At 38.3% G+C, this 20,412-nt stretch overlaps 1 protein-coding gene across 5 annotated transcripts in view; it reads left to right on the forward strand.

Moving 5' to 3' along the window:
• LOC140469293 (pre-B-cell leukemia transcription factor 3) overlaps positions 1-20,412 on the forward strand; it is a 258,334-nt gene that overhangs the window by 235,006 nt on the left and 2,916 nt on the right. For 2 of the 5 annotated variants that reach the window (XM_072565650.1, XM_072565648.1), the window contains exons 6-8: positions 12,057-12,222; positions 12,770-12,882; positions 13,994-14,083. In XM_072565650.1, the coding sequence (XP_072421751.1) occupies positions 12,057-12,222; positions 12,770-12,882; positions 13,994-14,083 (369 nt within the window). Of the gene's footprint in view, positions 1-12,056; positions 12,223-12,769; positions 12,883-13,993; positions 14,145-20,412 lie in introns of all 5 variants that reach the window. The other 3 variants (XM_072565649.1, XR_011956053.1, XM_072565651.1) reach the window with 3 other exon arrangements.

The following is a 20,412-nucleotide window of genomic DNA, read 5'->3' on the forward strand; positions in this document are numbered from 1 at the left end:
CATCAATCAGTCACTTAACTGGATAGTGAGGGACTTTCCCCAGGATCAGAGACCTTATGGGTGGAAATCCTAACTGGCCTACAGCTCTCAGGAGAAAGTGAGGACTGTACATGCTGGAGATCAGTGTAAAAAAGTGTGGCACTTGCAAGCACAGCAGGTCAGGCAGCATCCGAAGAGCAGGAGAGTTGATGTTTCGGGCATTAGCCCTTCATTAGGGATGTGGGGGAGGAGGGAAGGGGGTTGCAGGATAAACAGGGTGGGATGGGGCTGGGGTGAATGTAGCTTGGAAGGCGATAGGTAGGTGCAGGAGTGGGGGTGATGGTGATAGGTCAGAGTAGAGGGTGGAGCGGATAAGTGGGAAGGAAGATGAATAGGTGGGATAGTTCAAGAGGTCAGGGCCGAGTTGGAAGGTTGGATCTGGGATGAGGTGGGGGAGGGGAGATGAGGAAACTGGTGAAATCGACATTGGTGCTGTGTGGTTGGAGGGTCCCAAGGCAAAAGGTGAAGCATTGTTCTTCCAGGTGTCGGGTGGCTAGGATATTGGCAGTGGAGGAGGCCTTGGCGGAGTGGGAGGGGGAGTTTAAGTGGTCAGCCACAGGGTGGTGGGGTTGTTTGGTGCATGTGACCCAGAGATGTTCCCTGAAATGTTTCGCAAGTTGGCATCTTGTCTACCCAATGTAGAGGATACCACATCGAAAGCAGTGCAGCTCTCAGCAATTTGTGTTGGTCATGCACTCACCTGAGACCCAGGATAGTTGAGTGATCCAAACCACAGGTGACTGATGACAGGTCTCTGAGTAAGAGCTTGGGGGTGAGGTGAGTGGGGTGGGGGTGGGGGGGGTGGGGGGGAGTGGGTGGGGTGGGGGTTGGTGGCAAGGTCAGAAAAAATGGTACTCTGAGAGAAATAGGCCCCTCCCCTCCCAGGTCCCTGAATCATGTGCTCATTAGCTTTGGAAGAGGCTTCCCCATACTTCCACTGACATTCTGCAAGCAACCTGACAAGATCTGCTTTTCATACTTTCTGGTGGTGAGCCTCCACATTCTGTTGGGTCAATACTAAAAGGATGAAACCCCTAAGTAAGCATGAATTGCTCACATAAGGGCCATACTCTGTGATGGGGCAGGGAGGTCATCCAAGGGGCCTTCTCATCACAGACTTAATTGAAGCAAGGTCATGGTGAATCACCCAGCACCATCCTGCCCCCTATATGTCATTTGCCATGAAGCACGGCATTGGGGAGGATCTTAGATTCCTCCTTGTGTGGACTTCTGATTCCTCACTAGAGTCTGATGGTGGGGACACCCGCAGAGAATAACTTGCACATTGGCTGTAAGTCAGGAAGTGTAGCTTTTAATTTCATATTGTCATTAGTGAGTAGGGACTTCCAAGATGATGGTCAATCACCACATCGAAAAGTTCTTTGAAGCAGCTCATTTGGAAACAAGCATTTAAAGCCTACGTTTCCTTGCAAACAGTCTGTATTAACATAACAGATTTTGCTTTAAATTGCACATGCCAAAAATTAAACATCATAACGTAAATCTCGAGTATAAATCAAATATGTCAGGGGCATCCGTGAAACATGATTTGTGTTTCCACTTGTGAGACTGATCATAATTCACTCGTGACTTTGTCGCTCATGAGTTACGCAGTCAGCCTCACTTGTGGACACATAAATCAGATTTTATGACTGGCCATGACACCTACTCTATTTATACCTATCAAGGTGCTTGCTAGGTGTCATGGGTATTGGGCTTGTTTCTAAACTCAGAATGATGAAATGTGTTGATCAGGTTGATACAAACTGATCCTCGACAACACTGAGGCATGTGTATCACTAATTCCAGCTCATTATATATTTAAAGCAGTGTGACTGAGGGTTAAATGGATTGTGTTTTAACTATTCATGGCTTCTGTTCTATTTTTGACATAATGATCAAGTTAACCTCTAGAGGAACTTTCAGAAGCATAATTAGAATCTGGCTTGAGGTTTGCTAATTAATTAATATTATTCCAATTGTTTCAACTAAGGTTTGAAGAAAGGTCACCCGTAAAAGATGTGCTGAAAAGATAATTTCTGCTGAGTGAATAACCTACTTTTAAATTTTATTCATTAATCTTGATGATCTTAACTTAATGGAAATATTATGTGAAATTGTGTCATGTATATAGCTGGACCCCCACCCCCAGCTAAATTTGCAAAAAAAAATTTTACCAAGGTGTTTTAACTACAGTATAAGTCTCTTAATGGGTATGTGTGTTGACAAGGAAATTATCTGTATAAACTGAAATGCTGTTGCAGAATGTTTTTGTATCAAAACACAAGTTCTTTTAAAATTTATATTTCTCTTAAGGGGATGCCTATTAAACTCTGCACCATCTTGACAAAGTAACAGATGTACTTTACATCCTGTGGATCAACTGATCTCAATTATTTGTTAATGAGTTCCTGAAACGAAGACTGAGATTTTGTTTAAGGAAACTTTAATCCCTGCCAGACAGGTGACACATGAATTTTTAAACAAAAACCTACATTTTTTTTTCATGCTATCAACGCTGAATAACAGTTCAAATGCCAATAGTGGGAGAGTGACCTCTATTATCGTTGATTTCAAGTTAAAAGCAGTTGGTTCTCAGACTCATAAAACTCACATTTGAAGAAGAAATATTTCTGTGTTAACAAATATAAAATTAAAGCAGCAATTTAGCAAATGGAGTGGGAACTTGTCAATCAGGTAAATGATCATTGTAAAGTCCCTGAATGCCATGTCACTTTAATTTGCTAGTTATGGTTAATGGCAGTTTACTTGATCAAGAGGCTTTCAAAGGTAAGCTGTGTTAAGGTTGGTCCCATCCTCAGCCACCATTTCAATCAATTAGGGATTGCATTGTGAACAGTGCAATCCCTCAGCATAATATTCTCAAGGTCAATAAAAGAGAAAATAGCCTAAATATAGAGAAAATAAATTCACTACTTTTAGATTAGTAGGCACTCCCATCTACAATTAGCTTTGCAAAAGACACACAGCACCTGTCAACTGTGCTGCCCCAATCCCCACCCCAGTAAAATGCACAGATATTGAATATACGATCCTCACATACACCATATAAACAAATGTACTTCTTCATCATGCTATACTTACACAAATGTATCCCCTTCCTCACATACACAAAGAGTTTCTCAGGTTTCAAAACCCAGCTGGTATAACAGTGATTAGGTTGAAATAAACCAACAAACTGTTAAGATTAATGAAAAACCTGGAGTACAGACAGATCATTAGAGAACACCAATAAACATTAAAAAACAAAACACAGAACTCCCTCTGTATCACACACATTGTTTATGGCTCCCTCACTAATAGAGAAACCATAAAAGACCCTGTCGATAACGTGCTGTGTGGACGGCTCCCAAGGACAAGATGGTAGTTTTATTTACGCAATTAGAAATAGAAGCACAAAGCAAGATTGAATCTCGCAATAGGTGTATTTTTTTTTCTGGGTTAGCACATGAAATTAAGCCAATATAATTAAATACCAAAATTGTATGAAACATGACATATCCAAATGAGAATGTAGAGGAATAAAAGCCATTAAAAACGCTGCCATAAAATTCCCTTTCAATATTTATTTTTGTAAAAAAGCAAGGGACCTTGGATACAGCAACCAAAATGTATGCTTTTCTATGATCATGTGCATCATTAAATGTGTTTTTGAATCTTAGCAGCCAGTGCCATATGTAAAGAATCACAAGCACTTCACTCAGTTCCCTTTATTATGATCAAAACCACCCCTTCCCATTCAATATTCTGAGTAAAAATAGAATCTGGTGGCTCAAATGCAGGGGGAAAGACCTGCATCAAGAGTTGCAGCAGACTACTATATCTGCTGTGCTTTGGCTGTGGATAAACTGTCTCATCTGTTCCACAGACACTCTGCCTGTGAGGGAAAATGCTTTATGCAGAAGCAGATGAGTGTCCTGCAGGGCGACAAGAATAGTGAATATTTATATCGCAGAAGGCACTGGCACTACTGACAGAAGGCATTGGGATATAATACAAAAATGTGCCACTACACAATGGTTATGGTATAATTTGTTAACCTTTAGTTTTACATTTTATAGACAATTTACATATTCTTATTAATTCATTTCATGCTGCTCAGTCAGGCTAATATAAAAGGGCTGTTTTGTTTTTCCAGTGTACTTTTCTGTAATTAGGTTCTGTTTAAAACATTATAAAATAAACTGGGGACACAATTGCCTGGTTGTCAAAGATAGGTTATTTTGCAGTACATTTTGGCTTCATACTGTGCATGTCTTCATGCACTGCCAGTTACTGATAGTACAGGAGGTCTTTACAGGTACAAGAATGGACCTAATATACAATAAAACCACACAACATTAAACAATGTTAACGATAAAAAAGTGACATGCACCAGGCAACAAAACCTAAACTGAAGGCAGATATACTAGATAAGCTCATTTGACCTTTGCTCTCATGATTTATGACATCAACATTTACACTAAGCAAAGGTAGCATAATGGTTATGTTACTGGATTAGTAATTCATGAGTCCTAGATTAATAATCCAGAATGTGGTTTCAAATTCATCAACTCAATTTGAATTCAGTTTTGTAAATCTGGAGATAAATCAGTAAAAGTGATTATAAAGCTGCTGCATTGACTTTAGCATCCAATTCATTAATTTGTAGCTTCAATCGTGGGAAACCAGTTGTCTGGTCTAATTTCAGTCCTGCACTAATGCCATTTGATTCTAAACAGTCACCTGAAGTGGCCAAGACAGCTGCTCTGGCATATTATTTCAAGATGTTAGTCAACCACCAGCTGGCAACCCTTGAGACAATAAAATGCCTTTTCAGTAAAGCCCATGCCCCCCATGAATAGTTTGGAAAAATGATAAGTTCATGTTTTTAGAAAACTAAGTGAAACAAAAGTAAATTGTGTCCGTAGAAGTTTGTACTCCATTTATTGTGGCAGACAGAAGTTACTCCCTATTACTCAGGGACTACTTTGTCTAAGTTGGGTACACAAGAAGAACTATTCAACTTGGCTTTTCTTCAATGTAAATGGCCTTAAGGCCTAAAGCAAAGATAGATGTGAAAGAAAACCGAAGCCCACTTGTTTTCCCCTTAATGGCAATGCATGGTATTCACTCAATCACGAATACAGAATTTCCTGTAATGATCAGCTAAGTCTCTGCACAGAAAAATGTCTTGAAAATGAGTTGTCTATGTACAAATGTTTGCACATACCTCTTTTCCTAGCTCCAGACAGTTTACGAATGGGAGTAGCACTGTACCAACAAAATACAAATGTAACCACTACTCTTGAACGTTTTGTGGGGGTTGGGGGTTAGGTCTGTCACATCATATTTAGGTCACTACTGCCTGTAACCTAAGCAGCTTTACAAGTAAAGAATGAATATGTTAACCATTACAGAGCCACTTCCAATTTTAAAAAAAATCAAAAAGGATTGAAACTCAAACTCCTGGATGTATACGTTGTTCATTTTCATTCATGTTTGTTTTCAGTTGCTCCATTAGTGCATTTTACTTGAAGTCAAAACATTATTATAAATAACAAATATTATTATAGCAAATTATTATCCAGATAATAATGTAGCCCTATTTTTTAAAAAAAACTCTGACCCGCAGCTTATATAACATGTGGGCCCACAGCATGCACAAATGTGCAAAGTGATTTTATTTGGAAGCTTCACACACAGCAAGTCATTGACTGTGTTGCTGTTTATCGTGAACATTGCTAGCACAGTCCCTAGTCACTCAGTTCACAAAGTGTGCCCAGAACTGAGCCTTTTTGAATTGTTCACTACCTTTTCACTTAGCTAGAAAACGTGACCAGGGAATGCCACCTGTTCCAGCAGAATGGTAGCTTTTATTAAAGAGACCATATTTTCTTCCGGTGCAATGTTTGAGAAAGTTGCACAACAAATTTACTTTTTGTATTGTTGGAGAAGCTTACATTAAAGCAGTCCAATTATAGATTGGGAAAACCAAGGACATCTCACATTTCTATTCAAACATTCCAAAAATTGACCTAAATGATTGTATTTTTTAATGTTACTTAACAAAAATACTTACAGTATGTCGGAAATACCTGTACTTATTGTGTCAATAACTCAATAAAGTGAAACAAGAGTGGTATGAGCTAAAAATAGTTATGACATTTTCATAATGCTGAAGTTTTAACATTAACATGGGATTATTAGTTCAGCACAAAAGATCGACTGGTCCTTCAAAATTGTTAAAGTTAATGGCATCTGATAAGAGACTCCAATTAGCATTTACTCCTTTGGGGTAAACATCAGGCAACATATGGTTTATTTGGTTTATAATGACCACTGTTAATAAATACATGTATAGATTTTAGGCAAGGGTGGAATTGGGCTTGAATGTCACAAAGAAAATAATGTTGTAGATACTGGAATTCTGAAACAATCGTAGAGCATGCTGGAAGCACTCAGTTGGACAGGCTGTACATCTGTGGAGAGAAGTAACAAATCATTGTTTCAGGCACTGCCTCTCAAAAGCACCTGAAACTATTAAAGAAGAAGTGCAGTGCCTGAAACACTAACTTGTTGCTTCTCTCCACAGATGCTGTGCCTCACTCAGTTTGAGCTCAAATGTGATGTGCTCTATGACCAAATAATTTGGTGACACTCACTGTCCAGAACTGCACATGACGAACTTAAATGACATTTAATGATGTGGAATCACCTTATGATTTTGCAATAAGAGGAGAGGAAATATTGGGATGGGAAGAAACATTCTAAGAAAATTGAATGTACCTTAAACTCACTGAGAATGTAATCTCAGAAAACTGTTGGTGCAAAGGACACCTTGCCATTCCTCTCTCTGGGTGGAGTGTACTTATTACTGATCTATCAAGATCCTAATAAATCATTCTATTTTGTTTTAAATTCTACATTAACCGTTTCTGATATGTACACAAATATTTGCTCAATTAGTTCTCAAAGAGACCAATTTGGGCTCAAAATAAACTTAAATCTAAAATAAAAACACAAATAACTGCAGGTGCTGGACATCAGAAACAAAAACAGGAATTGCTGGAAAAAACTCAGCAGGTTTGACAACATCTGTGGACAGAAAGCAGAATTTACATTTCGGGTCCAGTGATTGTAGCTGGGAAAAGATTGGGGAGGGAGAAAGTGGAGATGGAGCCCAGAGAGAGAGAAAAAATTGGATTAGTTGCCATTTCAACATACCATGGAGCAGCCTGGCCAATATCTCTGTCTCCAATTTGCTGCAGTGCTCCAGCAAAGCTCATTGCAAGCTGGAAGAACAGCATGTCATTTTCTGCTTGGGAACCCTGCAACCTTCTGGACCCAATATTGAGTTCAACAATTATAGGGTTTGAGTACCTTCTCCGATGTCCTTACCCCCACCCCTACCCACCAGGCCCTGTCATCACAAGGGCAGCTACCACAAACAACCCACTGTCAGCTACGAATGGTCCCCATTCCAGGCTGACCTTTATCTATTCCTTTGTCGGCCCAACTGTGTTTTTCTCTCTCTCTTGGGTTCCATCTCCACCTATCATTAATTTCTTCCCCCTCTCCCCCCACCCCTTCTTTAGCATAAAAACCAACCTTCTCCCAGCTACAGTTAGTTCTGAAGAAGGGTCACTGGACCTGAAATGTTAATTCAGCTTTCTCTCCATAGATGTGGCCAGACCTGCTGAATTTTTCTAGCAATTTCTGTCTTTGTTTAAACCTAAAGTGTTTGAATAAAATGGCTTTATGAGTGAAGGTCTGATCTTTACTTCTAATAATTATTAAAACTTAGAGTGCAAACTGTGTAACCAAATTGTCTTGGGCTTAAAGAAATTATAATCTTCTATTGCTTCATTTACATTTTAATATATAAAACAAATCTTTGGAGCATCATTTTGTGAAGTCAATAAGCTTTTAAGGCAGTACCTTGTGCAAGTGCAGTTTTGAGAGATTTTAACAACAAAGTAACTGAAGCTAACAACAGTAGTACCAGCCCCTAATCAAATTGTTTGTACCTTTGTAGTTAAAATTCAGGTTAATAGCACAAGAATACATCAAATGCTCCAATTCTGCAATACTCTATCTAAAGAGAATCATTGTACTATGTCATCTTGGTTACAGATATGCCATTATTATTATGTATCCATCTTCCTATCAGATACAGCCCATAGAATTTTGGATCCTATCTGCTTTTACGCTTTAAAAATGTACTATCATTGACGCCCAAGCCTGATGAATGTTTTGAAGCAGAAATGGGCAGACATCAGTATAATATTACAATTACCTTGGGAGTAGCAGTAAAAACCTGAGCTCTTACACGCAAGCTGATAGGGCTTCCTCTATCCTGACAGTTTATTGATTGTATGATTTCTACTTATCATATTCTTCCAGACAAATGCAGGCTGGTTAAAAGAGTGTTTGTTCTCTTGAAATTTATTTGAAAAAAGGTTTTTTAAATTTGTGTGGATCTAGCTCCTTTTGCATTTCTGAGGGAAAGAATGAAGTGATTGTCTTTTTTTCCTTTGCTCCAATTAAACCTTGCTTGTTAGTTAACCTGAAGGTAAACTCATCAAACAACCAATGTCAAGGAAACACTGCCCACAGTGGTTTGTATGAGTGGTCATTAATTTTAATTGCCTTGATATTAAAGATTAAGAAGCACAGAGTCTAGAGTGCTGTTGAGAATCTGATGTCGTGCAAAATCTCTCCTCATATTTTAGATGGGTGCTAAAGATATAAAATTTTAGTACACAGCCTAGAATTTATTACATATAGTGAATGGTTGCTGGGTTTTTTAATCTGTGTGCATCTGTGAATATTTGCTCTATATTGATACTTCAGTTATTAAATAGTCAGGAACTGTTTACCACAATAATTATGATGGATTTGCAAATGTATCATTGTGCTGTTATAGATAGTATGGTTTATTTCCCAGTAATCTACTGTTGACAATGCCCAGTAGTATGTGATGTAGCACTGAAGGTGAATAGTATATTGTAATAGATGTGGTCATAACACTTTTAAAAACATGCAAGATCTTTACAAATTATCTTAAAATAAACATTTTCAAGTAGAATGCACTACTAAATGATGGGTTACATTCTTCCCTGTTGCAGAAGCTGTGTTTAATTGACACATACCGCTGCTTTGACCTTATCAGGTAGGATGCCTGCCATATCAGGAAGGAAGATAAAATCGGATGAGAGCTATCCTCAAATTAATCTCAAGGAATTCCTAGGGCAGTAGTTAGATGATGATTTTGGGGGTAGGAATAGAGCCAAATAAACATGAATTTCCTCACTACAGCACTGATTCTTGGGCATTTTTCTGGAGGTTGGGCCAGCCAGGGAACGTCTATCCATCTACAAGTAGCTAATAGCTGTTAATTTAACTAAGAAGCCAATTAAAGCCATTTCCCAGTTAGCCTGTGGACTGTCCTGATTGCTGAGATGCCTCAAAGCAGCCACCCAACGGCGGACTGGAAACCAACACTCCAGAATCACTTCACCTCATTCCTCCCAAATGCAGCCACCACATCTACCTGGCCAAATACAGACATAAACTACCTGGGGCAGCTGTGGCCATTTCGTTATTTTACCTTTAATGTTTTTAAAATAAGGTGCTGAGAAAATGCTTCAAAACAGAGGCCTGTTTTGCTCCCTTGACTATAACTGCAGGCTATAGCTCCTTCATTGAAGGAGAACCTTGTTTTTTTAATTTTATGAAACCATACAAAGTAAAAACAGTTGACAATAAACAAAAAGCAGCAGTTCACAAAAAAACCCAGTATTTACAGGGTAAGGGGCAGCAAGGCCAAACCCCAAACTCCACCATGCATGGAGAACGTTGTATTGGTTTAGGCACTTAGCCACGATCCTTAATTGGATAATTAATGCACCCTCTGGCCACTAATTGGTAAATCCTACAAAAAAAAAACAAAATCACTGTTCGATAACTGTTCTTAAACACAGTATTTGGTTGAAACAGCATTTGATTTCATTCCCCAGTAGAAAGTCTCTGCTCTTGGTTTCAGATTTTGACAGGTGCTGTTTGAGCTTTGAAATGAAGACTTTTGCTTCAGGTGACCCAGAAGGACAGAATGCGCAGGAGCGGTCATAGTGATAAGAGGAGAAGCAGAAATTATAAAACAAAGAATACTGTGCTGCAGTTTTTCACATCAGTTTATTTTAGCTGGCTGTTCACATTTATTGTGAGCCACTTCATTTTGACTACAAAATTGTCTATTGTTCTAACATCAAACTAAATTGTGAAAAACGTAGTGAACTACTGGGCAGAATAATATTAAAATATGTGGAGGAGTAGTGTAGGACAAGAACCTGCATCATTTATTGGTGTAATAGTCATTCCTTCTCTCATGTGAATATTATTGTTGAATCATCCATCAAAATTAATCTGTACAGCAAAACTTCAGCTGCAGTGGTGACGGTTAGATTCTTAACAGAAAAGTAAATGAACAAAGCAACAGAATCTGAACGATAGAATTGTTCTCATTTATAAAGTAGTTGGAGTTAAATGATTATGGAAGGTTTCAGGCTTTGCCTGAGTTTATGGTATCATCTGATGTTTTTCTCTCCAAATCGCTTTAATTTCCTGTGATAGTGCACTGTTTTACCATGTTTGCGTGAAGTTCCTTTGAGCAGTCTTCTGATTCAGTCAACCCACTTAAATTATTATAAATAGGTTAATGGCTGCATTAAAATAGCATATGGAATTTTAGGTGAATCTGTTAATTCGTGTATTACCAGATAAAATTAAACCACCTTGCCATACTTTGTGCTGTGAAGGATTATACATTTTTCTCTGTCATTTGCACAGCTAAACCATTTGTACTTGTACCATTTAAGATATAAATGTAGAAACATTTAAAAAAAGCTCCCCGGTCTTTCCAACAGTGCCAGATCAACAGCTCTCCTTTAGTAGTAATATTAGAGATGTTTCTCCAACAATACACTCACCAGAAAGATATAATTTTTACATTTATAGAGACTAAATGTTGAAAATCACACATGGGTAACAAAGTAACTAGCACACGAGTATGGGTTAAGATCTGTACCCAATCTTGCATTCACCTGGAGTTTCTGAATCATTCAGCCTTAACACTAGTACTTTATAATGTCATCTGATTGGGTCACTGCTCTCTGACTCATTCCCAGGTACTTGTTGTACTTATTTTCATGAATAATCTGAGTGTTAGTAAAATGGAATGATAATATATTAACATGAATGACATTGGTTTGGGATACAGAAAATTTCAGTTGCTACCTAGTTACCATATTTTGACCCTTGAAAATAAAATGCTGCTTCATCTCAACGTTGCCCTTGTTGGCCACAGTACAACTGATTACTAACCAATTTATAAGGATCCCTGCACAGGTTAATGCACAAAGATTAGCCTTGGCAACACAGATCCTGATTCTAATATGTTCAAAGGGAGAACACAAAACACCAGCTCATTTAATATTGATTTACATCACTCTATTCATATTCATCCGACTGAACATGATTTAAATTCTACTGTTGCCAGGTTGTTCCAGACCAGAAACATAGAACAATAGAATTTCCAGGCCTTCTCATCTTACCACTTACTTCTTAGAGAGAAGAATGCACTTTGTAACTAGCTCAGTAACAATTTTTGATTGGCGGGTGGCATTTAATGCATCAATAATTACTTCTTTATTATTAATGTTTTGGTTTTTTTGGAATTTTTTCAAATGTAATCACATCAGTAAATTTGAAAACACACATTGTGGTAGATGTGTAATCCCCTGAGTGTCTGTTCTGCCAAAAGACAGACAGAATCATGTCATGCTCTAATCCCTAATAATATACAACCTATCCCTGATTATTACTTAATTAGTCAAAATGCTGACTGGAAAGTTGGAAATTGTGAATTTGATGGACCCAGACATGACACTTAGAAATAATAATATAGTTGATTTCTTGGCAGTGTCTTTTGATGTTTTCTATCCTCCTTTCCCAAGGTGTCAAACTGGTTTGGCAACAAACGGATCAGGTACAAGAAGAACATTGGAAAGTTCCAAGAAGAAGCCAACCTATATGCTGCAAAAACCGCTGTAAATGCTGCACATGCTGTGGCAGCTGCTGTTCAAAACAGCCAAGCAAATTCTCCTACTACACCCACCTCCGGTAAGTGGACAGGTTCCTTCTCATAGTGCACAAATTGTTGCAGTTATGTTTTCCCATGAAGTAGCATAATTTTATCAGAACAAAAATTTCAATTTCTTTCAAGTAAACTGTTAAAATTATGTTACTTACACTAAATGGTATCATGATTTCCATGTTTAAGTCCCACCTCTGATTGTGTTTAAGATTTGGATGAAAAGTTCTTGTAGTGATTCTGAAAACAATAATTTGCTATTTCCTGATAAGGTAAGTTCCACAGTGTCTCCTTGGAGTATTTCCCACTCTAAAACCAGTGAGCATTATTTCAGAATTCACTGGTTCAAACTTTGTAGGTTGTTATTTGACAGAACAGATTTTTTTTTAAAGACATTCCTCATTCTGTAAAGAGTCTGCACAGTTTTCTTAATGCTTTTCATGTGATGGAAAGGCTACTGTTTCTTTTCTCTTTGCTTCCTTATTTCTGTTTCTCTCGTGTGCTCTTTCTTTTGAGAACTTTGGGGAGAGATTTAAAGCCCTCTGTGATTCAGGTGCCTGACTCTTTCCTTTCCAGGTTCTTCTGGTTCTTTTAACCTACCAAATTCTGGGGACATGTTCATGAACATGCAGAATCTGAATGGGGATTCTTACCAAGGGTCCCAAGTCGGAGCCAATGTGCAATCACAGGTAGGAAGAATGCCCAATATTAGGGCCTAGGTAGCAGGGTACGGCTTAGAAATTAAAACTGCCTTACTCTGACCTATAGCCCAGTAAATATTCTGTACCTAAAGTACAGATTAATTAAATTATCCATTCCACTGCTTTGATATTTATCATTATTGTTTTGAGTCCGTTATTTGTGATGTTCCATGTCTGATTTTAAAACTATGTGAATGCAGTCGGCTCTGGCTTGAGCAATTAAGGGTGGGATGGGTGAAAAGTTGGAGAATTTGATGATTGGTGTAAGCTTTTGCCATATTCATTCACGACTTTCTTCTCATTTTTCATGCCTTATGTTTTTTGAAACCTGTTTCTTTCTTTCACAATAAGAATTATTCATTCTTGAAGATTGAAGACTATGTCTGTCAAAATTTCACATATTAATGGAGGCACTGGGGTGAGGGTGAAGAACCACACTCACCAAATAAATTAAACTAGTTTTGCTTAAAAGTGTTGAGCCTTCCCCCTCTTCCCCCAACTCCCCCTTCCAGCTGTTTTAGTAGAGAGAAAGGCTGCCTTTAAAATATGGAATTAAGTATTAAGTTTAACTCTTAATGACCTGTTTAAGTAAATTACTTAAGGTGAGTACTGTACTAGCTTTGTGCAGTGACTTGGTTAACATTTATCAAAGTGGTGGGCTGTATTACAAGAAAACAGTGTAGTTTTTCACTGTTTGTCATTCTCAATGTGGTCATTTGTGTAAAAAGTGTCAGTAAATGACTGCACTGTGCTAAAAGTGATCCATTAAATTGATACTGACAGACAGCATGCTGACTGGTTGTAGAAAGCCTTTGCCTGTAATTTATTTATTGGATGCAAAATAAAATTAACGGAACCCTATGGCAGAAATTGCAGAATTCAGTACACAATCTAAGCTTAGCTTGACATCTTTATAAAACAAATGTTAAATCAATGGACAATGGGTTAAAATTATTTAAAATGGAATAACACATCCTAATGCGATGAAGGTAGTATCGCAAGCTTACACATCTCAATCTACTAGATAATTTCCTGTTAGAGAAAGACAGCTCTGTTGCATTAAGTCTGACATGTTTCTTTTTGTTTGCTCTTGCTTCAGGTGGATTCCCTGCGTCATGTTATCAATCAGACGGGCGGATACAGTGATGGTCTTGGAGGGAATTCACTGTACAGTCCACACAGTTTGAGCGTAAGGAACACTTTTATTTCTGTGTCCGTAGAAGAAAAAGAAAAGCTAAAGCCCTGCCAGTGTAAGCCATTATAGTTTCTTAATTCAGCTTTTGATGGCAGAGAGGGTTACATTTTCCAGAATGAGCAAAGCGCCGCTAAATTCCTTAATGTAAAAATTTGAAGATGATGTGAGAATATTAGCTCTGTTGCCTAACACAAGAAAATATACAGTTGAAAAAGCTTTTGTTCTTTCAATTTAAGATCAGTGTAAAGTACTACAGTGTTGCATGTATCATTGGCCAGAAACTGTCATTGAAAGATGGAGTGTAAAACTGTCCTTGCCCGCAGCATTTTAGAGTCTTGAATTTTATCTTTGTTGATGAGCTTTAACAAGGTGTTGTATAATAGTGCAGGGTTTGGTATAGAAGTTGAGACTTATTGTTTTCTTAAATGAAAAGCTTATAATTTGGTGGAAGCTATCTTCAAATTTTATTAGATTTGGACACAGTAGGGATCAGAAGCTAAATTTACTCAACTAATTCAAATTTGTATAATGATGGGTAAATTATTTTTGAAGGACTGTCCTTCTGACTAACCACATTGTCTGCAAAGTGTTACAGGTATGTCTGCAGGGTTGTAATTGGATAGCCCCTGAAAATGGGCACAGGGATCATGATGCACAATTGAACCATGCCCATTGATTGCAATGCAGGCTTGATGCCAAATTTGTGCTGCCTGCTTACTCAAATGATCTCTGCATTGAACCAATAAATGGTGTGGGTAGTACTGACTGGAAGTACAGGCCCAATATCATAAGTGACTGGCACGACATTTAGAAGTTTGCACTTGTTAAAGCTAGTCTCACCCATAAAGAAGAGGTGCTTTATGGTTAAAGCAGATGAGTACTGGCACTTATGGTTGAAGAGAATCTTTCCTGGAAAGGAGAGAATTTGCACAACAAGAAAGAGAGTGAACACTAAGCTTTTTAGATAGTGTAGTAGAGATCTTGGTGGGGGAAAGATGCCCTTTATTGCCTTGGATAAAGGTGTCCCTCCACATTTAGTTGTAAGGCAGTGCAATCAATGCTCAGAGTTGAGCCTTGAGCTTCTGGATGCAAACATTTCAGTGTCCTCAGTGGTCAAGCTCATTGAATGAATCTTCAAACAATATCCTACTAACTCCAATACTTGCCTCAGCCACAGCTCAGTTTACCACATTCCAATATTCACTGAACACCAATCTAAAATAACAAACATGAGTAACATTTAAATGCCTCTCCAAGCCCTTGCATACTTTGCAGTGCTGCAAGACTCAAACCCACACCTCATAACTCGCACACAATGCCAACTATTGAACTGCAACAACCCACATCAAGTAAACAGATTGCACAACATTCACTAACACACTTCCTTCTGTCTTGCAGGCTGAGGTGGCACACAATGTGAGGGGGCAGGAACTAATTGGTAGAGATTCGGATCGCCTGTATTTCCTCAGTACCATGGAGGAGGTGGGACTGGCCCTTGTTGGAACCCCTGTCACTGATGCTGTGACCAGTAATAGGGCTTAAACCATTATAATTGATAGTGGCCGCATTTCTAATTTTCATTCTCATATTCAACTTGGTCCTCTGCAGGTGGTGTAAGCATCAATCTCTTGCTTTCTACCCCTCCTCCACCACACCATTATATTTGTGTTTTATTTCCCCTTCCAGATACTCAACAGATGTAACCTTGCCAGGACAAGCAGATAGCAATGATGAAAGGACTGCATCACCACTTGATTTTACATTCAAACTCAGATCCTGTGTCTCTGAGGAAACAGGTTACAGGTGGAATCTACAATTAGTGAATCACCAGACACAAGTAAGGAGTAGCCAGGCAGTGGGAAAGGCAAGCATAGGAAAATAAGCCAGTTTGTTCGAGGGTAAAGTAGTGCCATAGATTCCATTGCAGAGGATTCAGATCAGGACTTTGGTTGGGTAGCCTATAGAAGAATGATGATGTTGGATATGCACAATAACATTGTTCCCATACTATGCATGAGTTGTGCACTAAAATTATCAGCCAATCTGGTAGTAGTTAGCCTTTACAACCAATAGCCACCTAGAGAATGAAGACGTAATCAGTACTGGCTTGATGTGGATTATTCACGACTTCTGGTATAACACCAGCTGGTCATTGAACAAAAGTGGAATCCCTTTCACTCTTGGTCTAGAACAGAATTATCATATAGCACTTGAGGTGCTGCATCCTATGCCAAGGAGAATCTGCAAGCCTGGCAAGATCTGTGCATGTTCTGTCTGCCTGTCCCTGACAAGTGAGAATGAAGAGTTGCCATCTGTCTTTGAGTAGAATCTCAGTGTTGTCCAATTTTGTGTGAGGAAACTCAGTCAGTGAGGTGAAACAAACCCTTCCGGCTCCATTAGTACCTTAAATCTGGAAGAAGTCAGATGCATATAACTTCACCACCGGTCACCTTCACAAACACTTGCAGTGTGGACCTAGTTTTACTCTGAGGTTGGAAAATTAGAGTAGTTGCACTCTGAACATTTTGAATGAGTGATTACCTGCTAATAGCTGTTCCCTGTTTCTCCCAGTTTTTGTTCTGCTGTGCTTTGTTTATTCTCCAAGCTATGCTCTAATTCCAAAGGGAATTAATTTATTTGTTTGAGAGTAACAGATTTATATCCAAAATCATGAGTACAGCAAAAAATCTTTCAGTACTTGACAGGCCACATACTGTAGACTTTTGCAATTTGAACCACCCACAGAAACTACCATGTTTACAGCAACCTGTATCACTGTAAGCCTTCACTAAGAACATTTATTTCCACCTCTGGAACATCACACAACTTTGCACTGCTTCAGTTTATTTGCTGCTGAAACACTCCATCATACTTTTGTTACCTCTAGACTTGATCACTCAATGCATCCTTGTAGATCTCCCATATTTTCCCACTGTAAACTTGGACAGTAGGGTTTTAGATGAACTTATGTCTTAACGTGCACCCTGTGCTTGGTGTCTCACGTTCGTTCCCAGATAAAATTCCCAGCTTTGCTTTCAAATCCCTCCATGGCCTTGCTCATGTCTTTCTTAGTATTCTCATCCACTGTCCTCCATGATATCAATACTTCTTTAATTCTAAGCCCTTAAGGATTCCTAATTTAATTCATTCCATCATTGGTGGTCATGACCTCATTGAGCTGCTTATGTTCTGAAATTCTTTCCCTATGCCCGACCAGGTCTCTTTCTCACTTTACTTCTTTACCACACTGCTTAAAATCTACCTCTTTGACAAAACTTTTGGTCATCTGATCTAAATCTCCTGACTTGGCTCAGTATCGTGTTTTATTTTATTCTATTCCTTTGAAGTTCTGTAGAATATTTTGTCATGATAAATGTGCTATACAAATATAAGTTGTTGTTGTAGCTAAAAATCACCCTTTTAAGTAGCATGGGTATAGTATGAGCAATTCTTCTTGGTGCTGAACATGTTCTCCTTTGCAAGATTAAGAGAGGGCTTTGATTGGGATGTTGAGCCCCCAAATCACTCCATGATACCAGACCAAAGTCGCACGCCAATTTAATGTCATGATCACCCTATTCTGCATTCTTCTGGCAGATATTCACTGCACACACACTCATGCCTGCACTAATATGGCAATCGGGACAATTTGCTTCCTGTTTATATGTTATACAGGTATTTTGTAATTAACCTGTTCAGAGGTGTTATTGCATACCCCTGGAACAGATGGAACTTGAACTGGGCCTCCTGGCTCAGAGTTAGGGGCACTACCACAGTGAAACAAGAGTGCCTTGTGAACATCATACATGTAATTTGGAGATGTAAGGGCACTCAGAGAGTCCAAAACTCAATTTTTCATCCAGCCAGTCTAAATATAGCTGCTCTAAAGGAACGCAGAGATTTCACCAAGAAGCTTGTAGGTTTGGTAAATATGAAAAGTGAAAATTGAACAATACGTCTTTAATTCATAAATGTTGATGTAGAGGATATTTTGTGAGGGAGAAAAGACATATATTTACATACAATGTAAGCAAAGGTAGGTAGTACATTGCTGACTATTTACCGTTTTTATACATTGGCAAATAAAATATTTTATCGACAGCATGCATGACTGCTATAGGTTATAGTTTTACAATAATGCAGATGGATTGCTTCGGTAATTAGCCGCATTGTAAATAAACCATTATTAGCATACGCTAACCTATTTTTACTGCTGATGTTTGGCGATGGGAGACTTGAGCAAAGGCTAGTCTTCGCCGCAAGCACTCAAAGTCAATGTGGCTCACATTGGCCCCTACAGAAAGGGCTGCCCCGTCACTTCCACTCAACGTTCCTCAACTCACGAGGCCTGCGCCTTCCCTCTTCTTGACTGACATAAAAATATGTAGCGACAAGCTGTCTGCCACAGCAGAAATTTGATCAGACATTGATTTCAACAATTGCCTCTACAGGCCGAGACATCAGGAGAACTCATTTCTTGTATCTCTCATTCCCGATGCAAAACAAATGTAAGGAGCACCAGTAGTTTATGTGGGAATAGAGTAATGTGGCCGAGTTCAAAATTCACATTTAATTTACACTTAATGACATCAAAAACGCAGGCTCCTGCACATGGGCCTATGATGTCCATCTTGTTTCCCTTGTTCCTGCTGCTGGCATACTGAATATGTACAAGTTGAAGTGAAAGCTTGAAGCTAAGTGAATAAATGAGATATTTGTCAACAGTAATTGGCATCCTGCATGTGCCAAGTTAATTTTGAGTTATTGGTTGAATAGTAACGCTGGAGAGAAGTAGAGAGATGTTTCTTGATCGTATGACAAAGAATCACCTCTTCAACCCAAATTATGTCATGTGACATGTCAGTCTTTCCATGGGTTAATTTCACATGAAATGCTGCTCTTGTTTTTCCACCAAAACATACGTCTTAGCTTGACCCCTTTTCTTTTAACATGCCAGTAAAATCATGCCTTACACTGCTGAGCATTCCTCTTTATTTTTGATTCTGTTCTTGTTGTGCCTATTCTCTGTATTTGAAGTCAACAATTTAAAGCTAAAGCATATTTTTGATTCTGCCTCTTTTTAGCAGCTAACTTAAAATATGTTTTTTTTTAAACTTCTTCCTACTGAATGAGTTGGACATTCATTCTGTGGTCAGGGGCTCAGTGAGATATTCTGCAACATTGGCTATTTTGTACTTTTAATACAAGAATATTTTGGAATGGTGTGGGTTTTGTGTATTTGTCCCTAACATGGGAGATTGATGAAACAATAAAAGTCATATCATAAATCTTGTAATTCCAGCTATGAAAGTGGTGAATTGTTTAATCTGACCATACAAGAGTTCACAGCAGGAATATTCAACTGAGATAACTGAATGCATTAGGTTCAGATATAGAATTTCAGTTGCAGTTCATTTAAGAAAATCATTCAATTATCAGGTATTCATTTAACAGAGTGGAATGGATTATCAGTTTGTGCCAAATGCATTAGCTTGGTTTCATTTGCAAGAGACTGTTTTCAATATTTACCTTGTTTCTACCGTCTCGCCCTGTGTCAGCAGAAATCGCTCCTTGTAGGATGCCATATTTGATCTGTTCAATGTATATGAGCCTGCAGGAGTTAAAACTGTTGGTATCTGCAGACTAATGACTCAGAACCTTAAAAATATTGTTTTAAAATCTGAATCTCAAAGGACTGCTCTTTTCTGAATAATGTTGTCTGTGCAAAATATGGACACTTTTCAGGAGATTGAGTCTGACAGCAGTTATAATCAGGGCTTGAATTTAATACTGGCTGCCTAGCAAATTGCTCATGGATTTTTCAGTTTTGCTAGTCAGTATTCTAAACACTAGCAAGATTTTCCTAATGAGCTCCACAGAGCAGTGTCCCAGCTTCCCAGGATTCACTTTTCATTTTGTCATCCCGATCATCAGTCTTGCTTTGATTCTGATCAATTTCGCTAGTGGAAGAAAAAATTTGCTAGTGACAGTCATAGCCACTAGCAAAACTGGACTGTCTATGAAAAAAAACTCTAGTCCTATAGGCTAGATCTTATTTATGTCTAATAAATTGTGCTTTTTGTGACAATTTTACATACAAATATATCCATAAACACACAATATTATTAATGTCTTTATATATATATATATATATGTATATGTGTGTATTTTAGAAAAACAGTAAAAGACTAATTGGAAAATACATAGAATGAGGAGTGAATATGAAGATTTTCTCAGTATAGGTTATTCTACTATAACGCGACTGTTGTGTTCGTCTGCAACCTCATGCATTAGAAAATCGCGCAATGGAAAACCACTATAGA

This window comes from Chiloscyllium punctatum, chromosome 49 (assembly GCF_047496795.1).
Source record: "Chiloscyllium punctatum isolate Juve2018m chromosome 49, sChiPun1.3, whole genome shotgun sequence".
Lineage (NCBI taxonomy): Eukaryota > Metazoa > Chordata > Chondrichthyes > Orectolobiformes > Hemiscylliidae > Chiloscyllium > Chiloscyllium punctatum.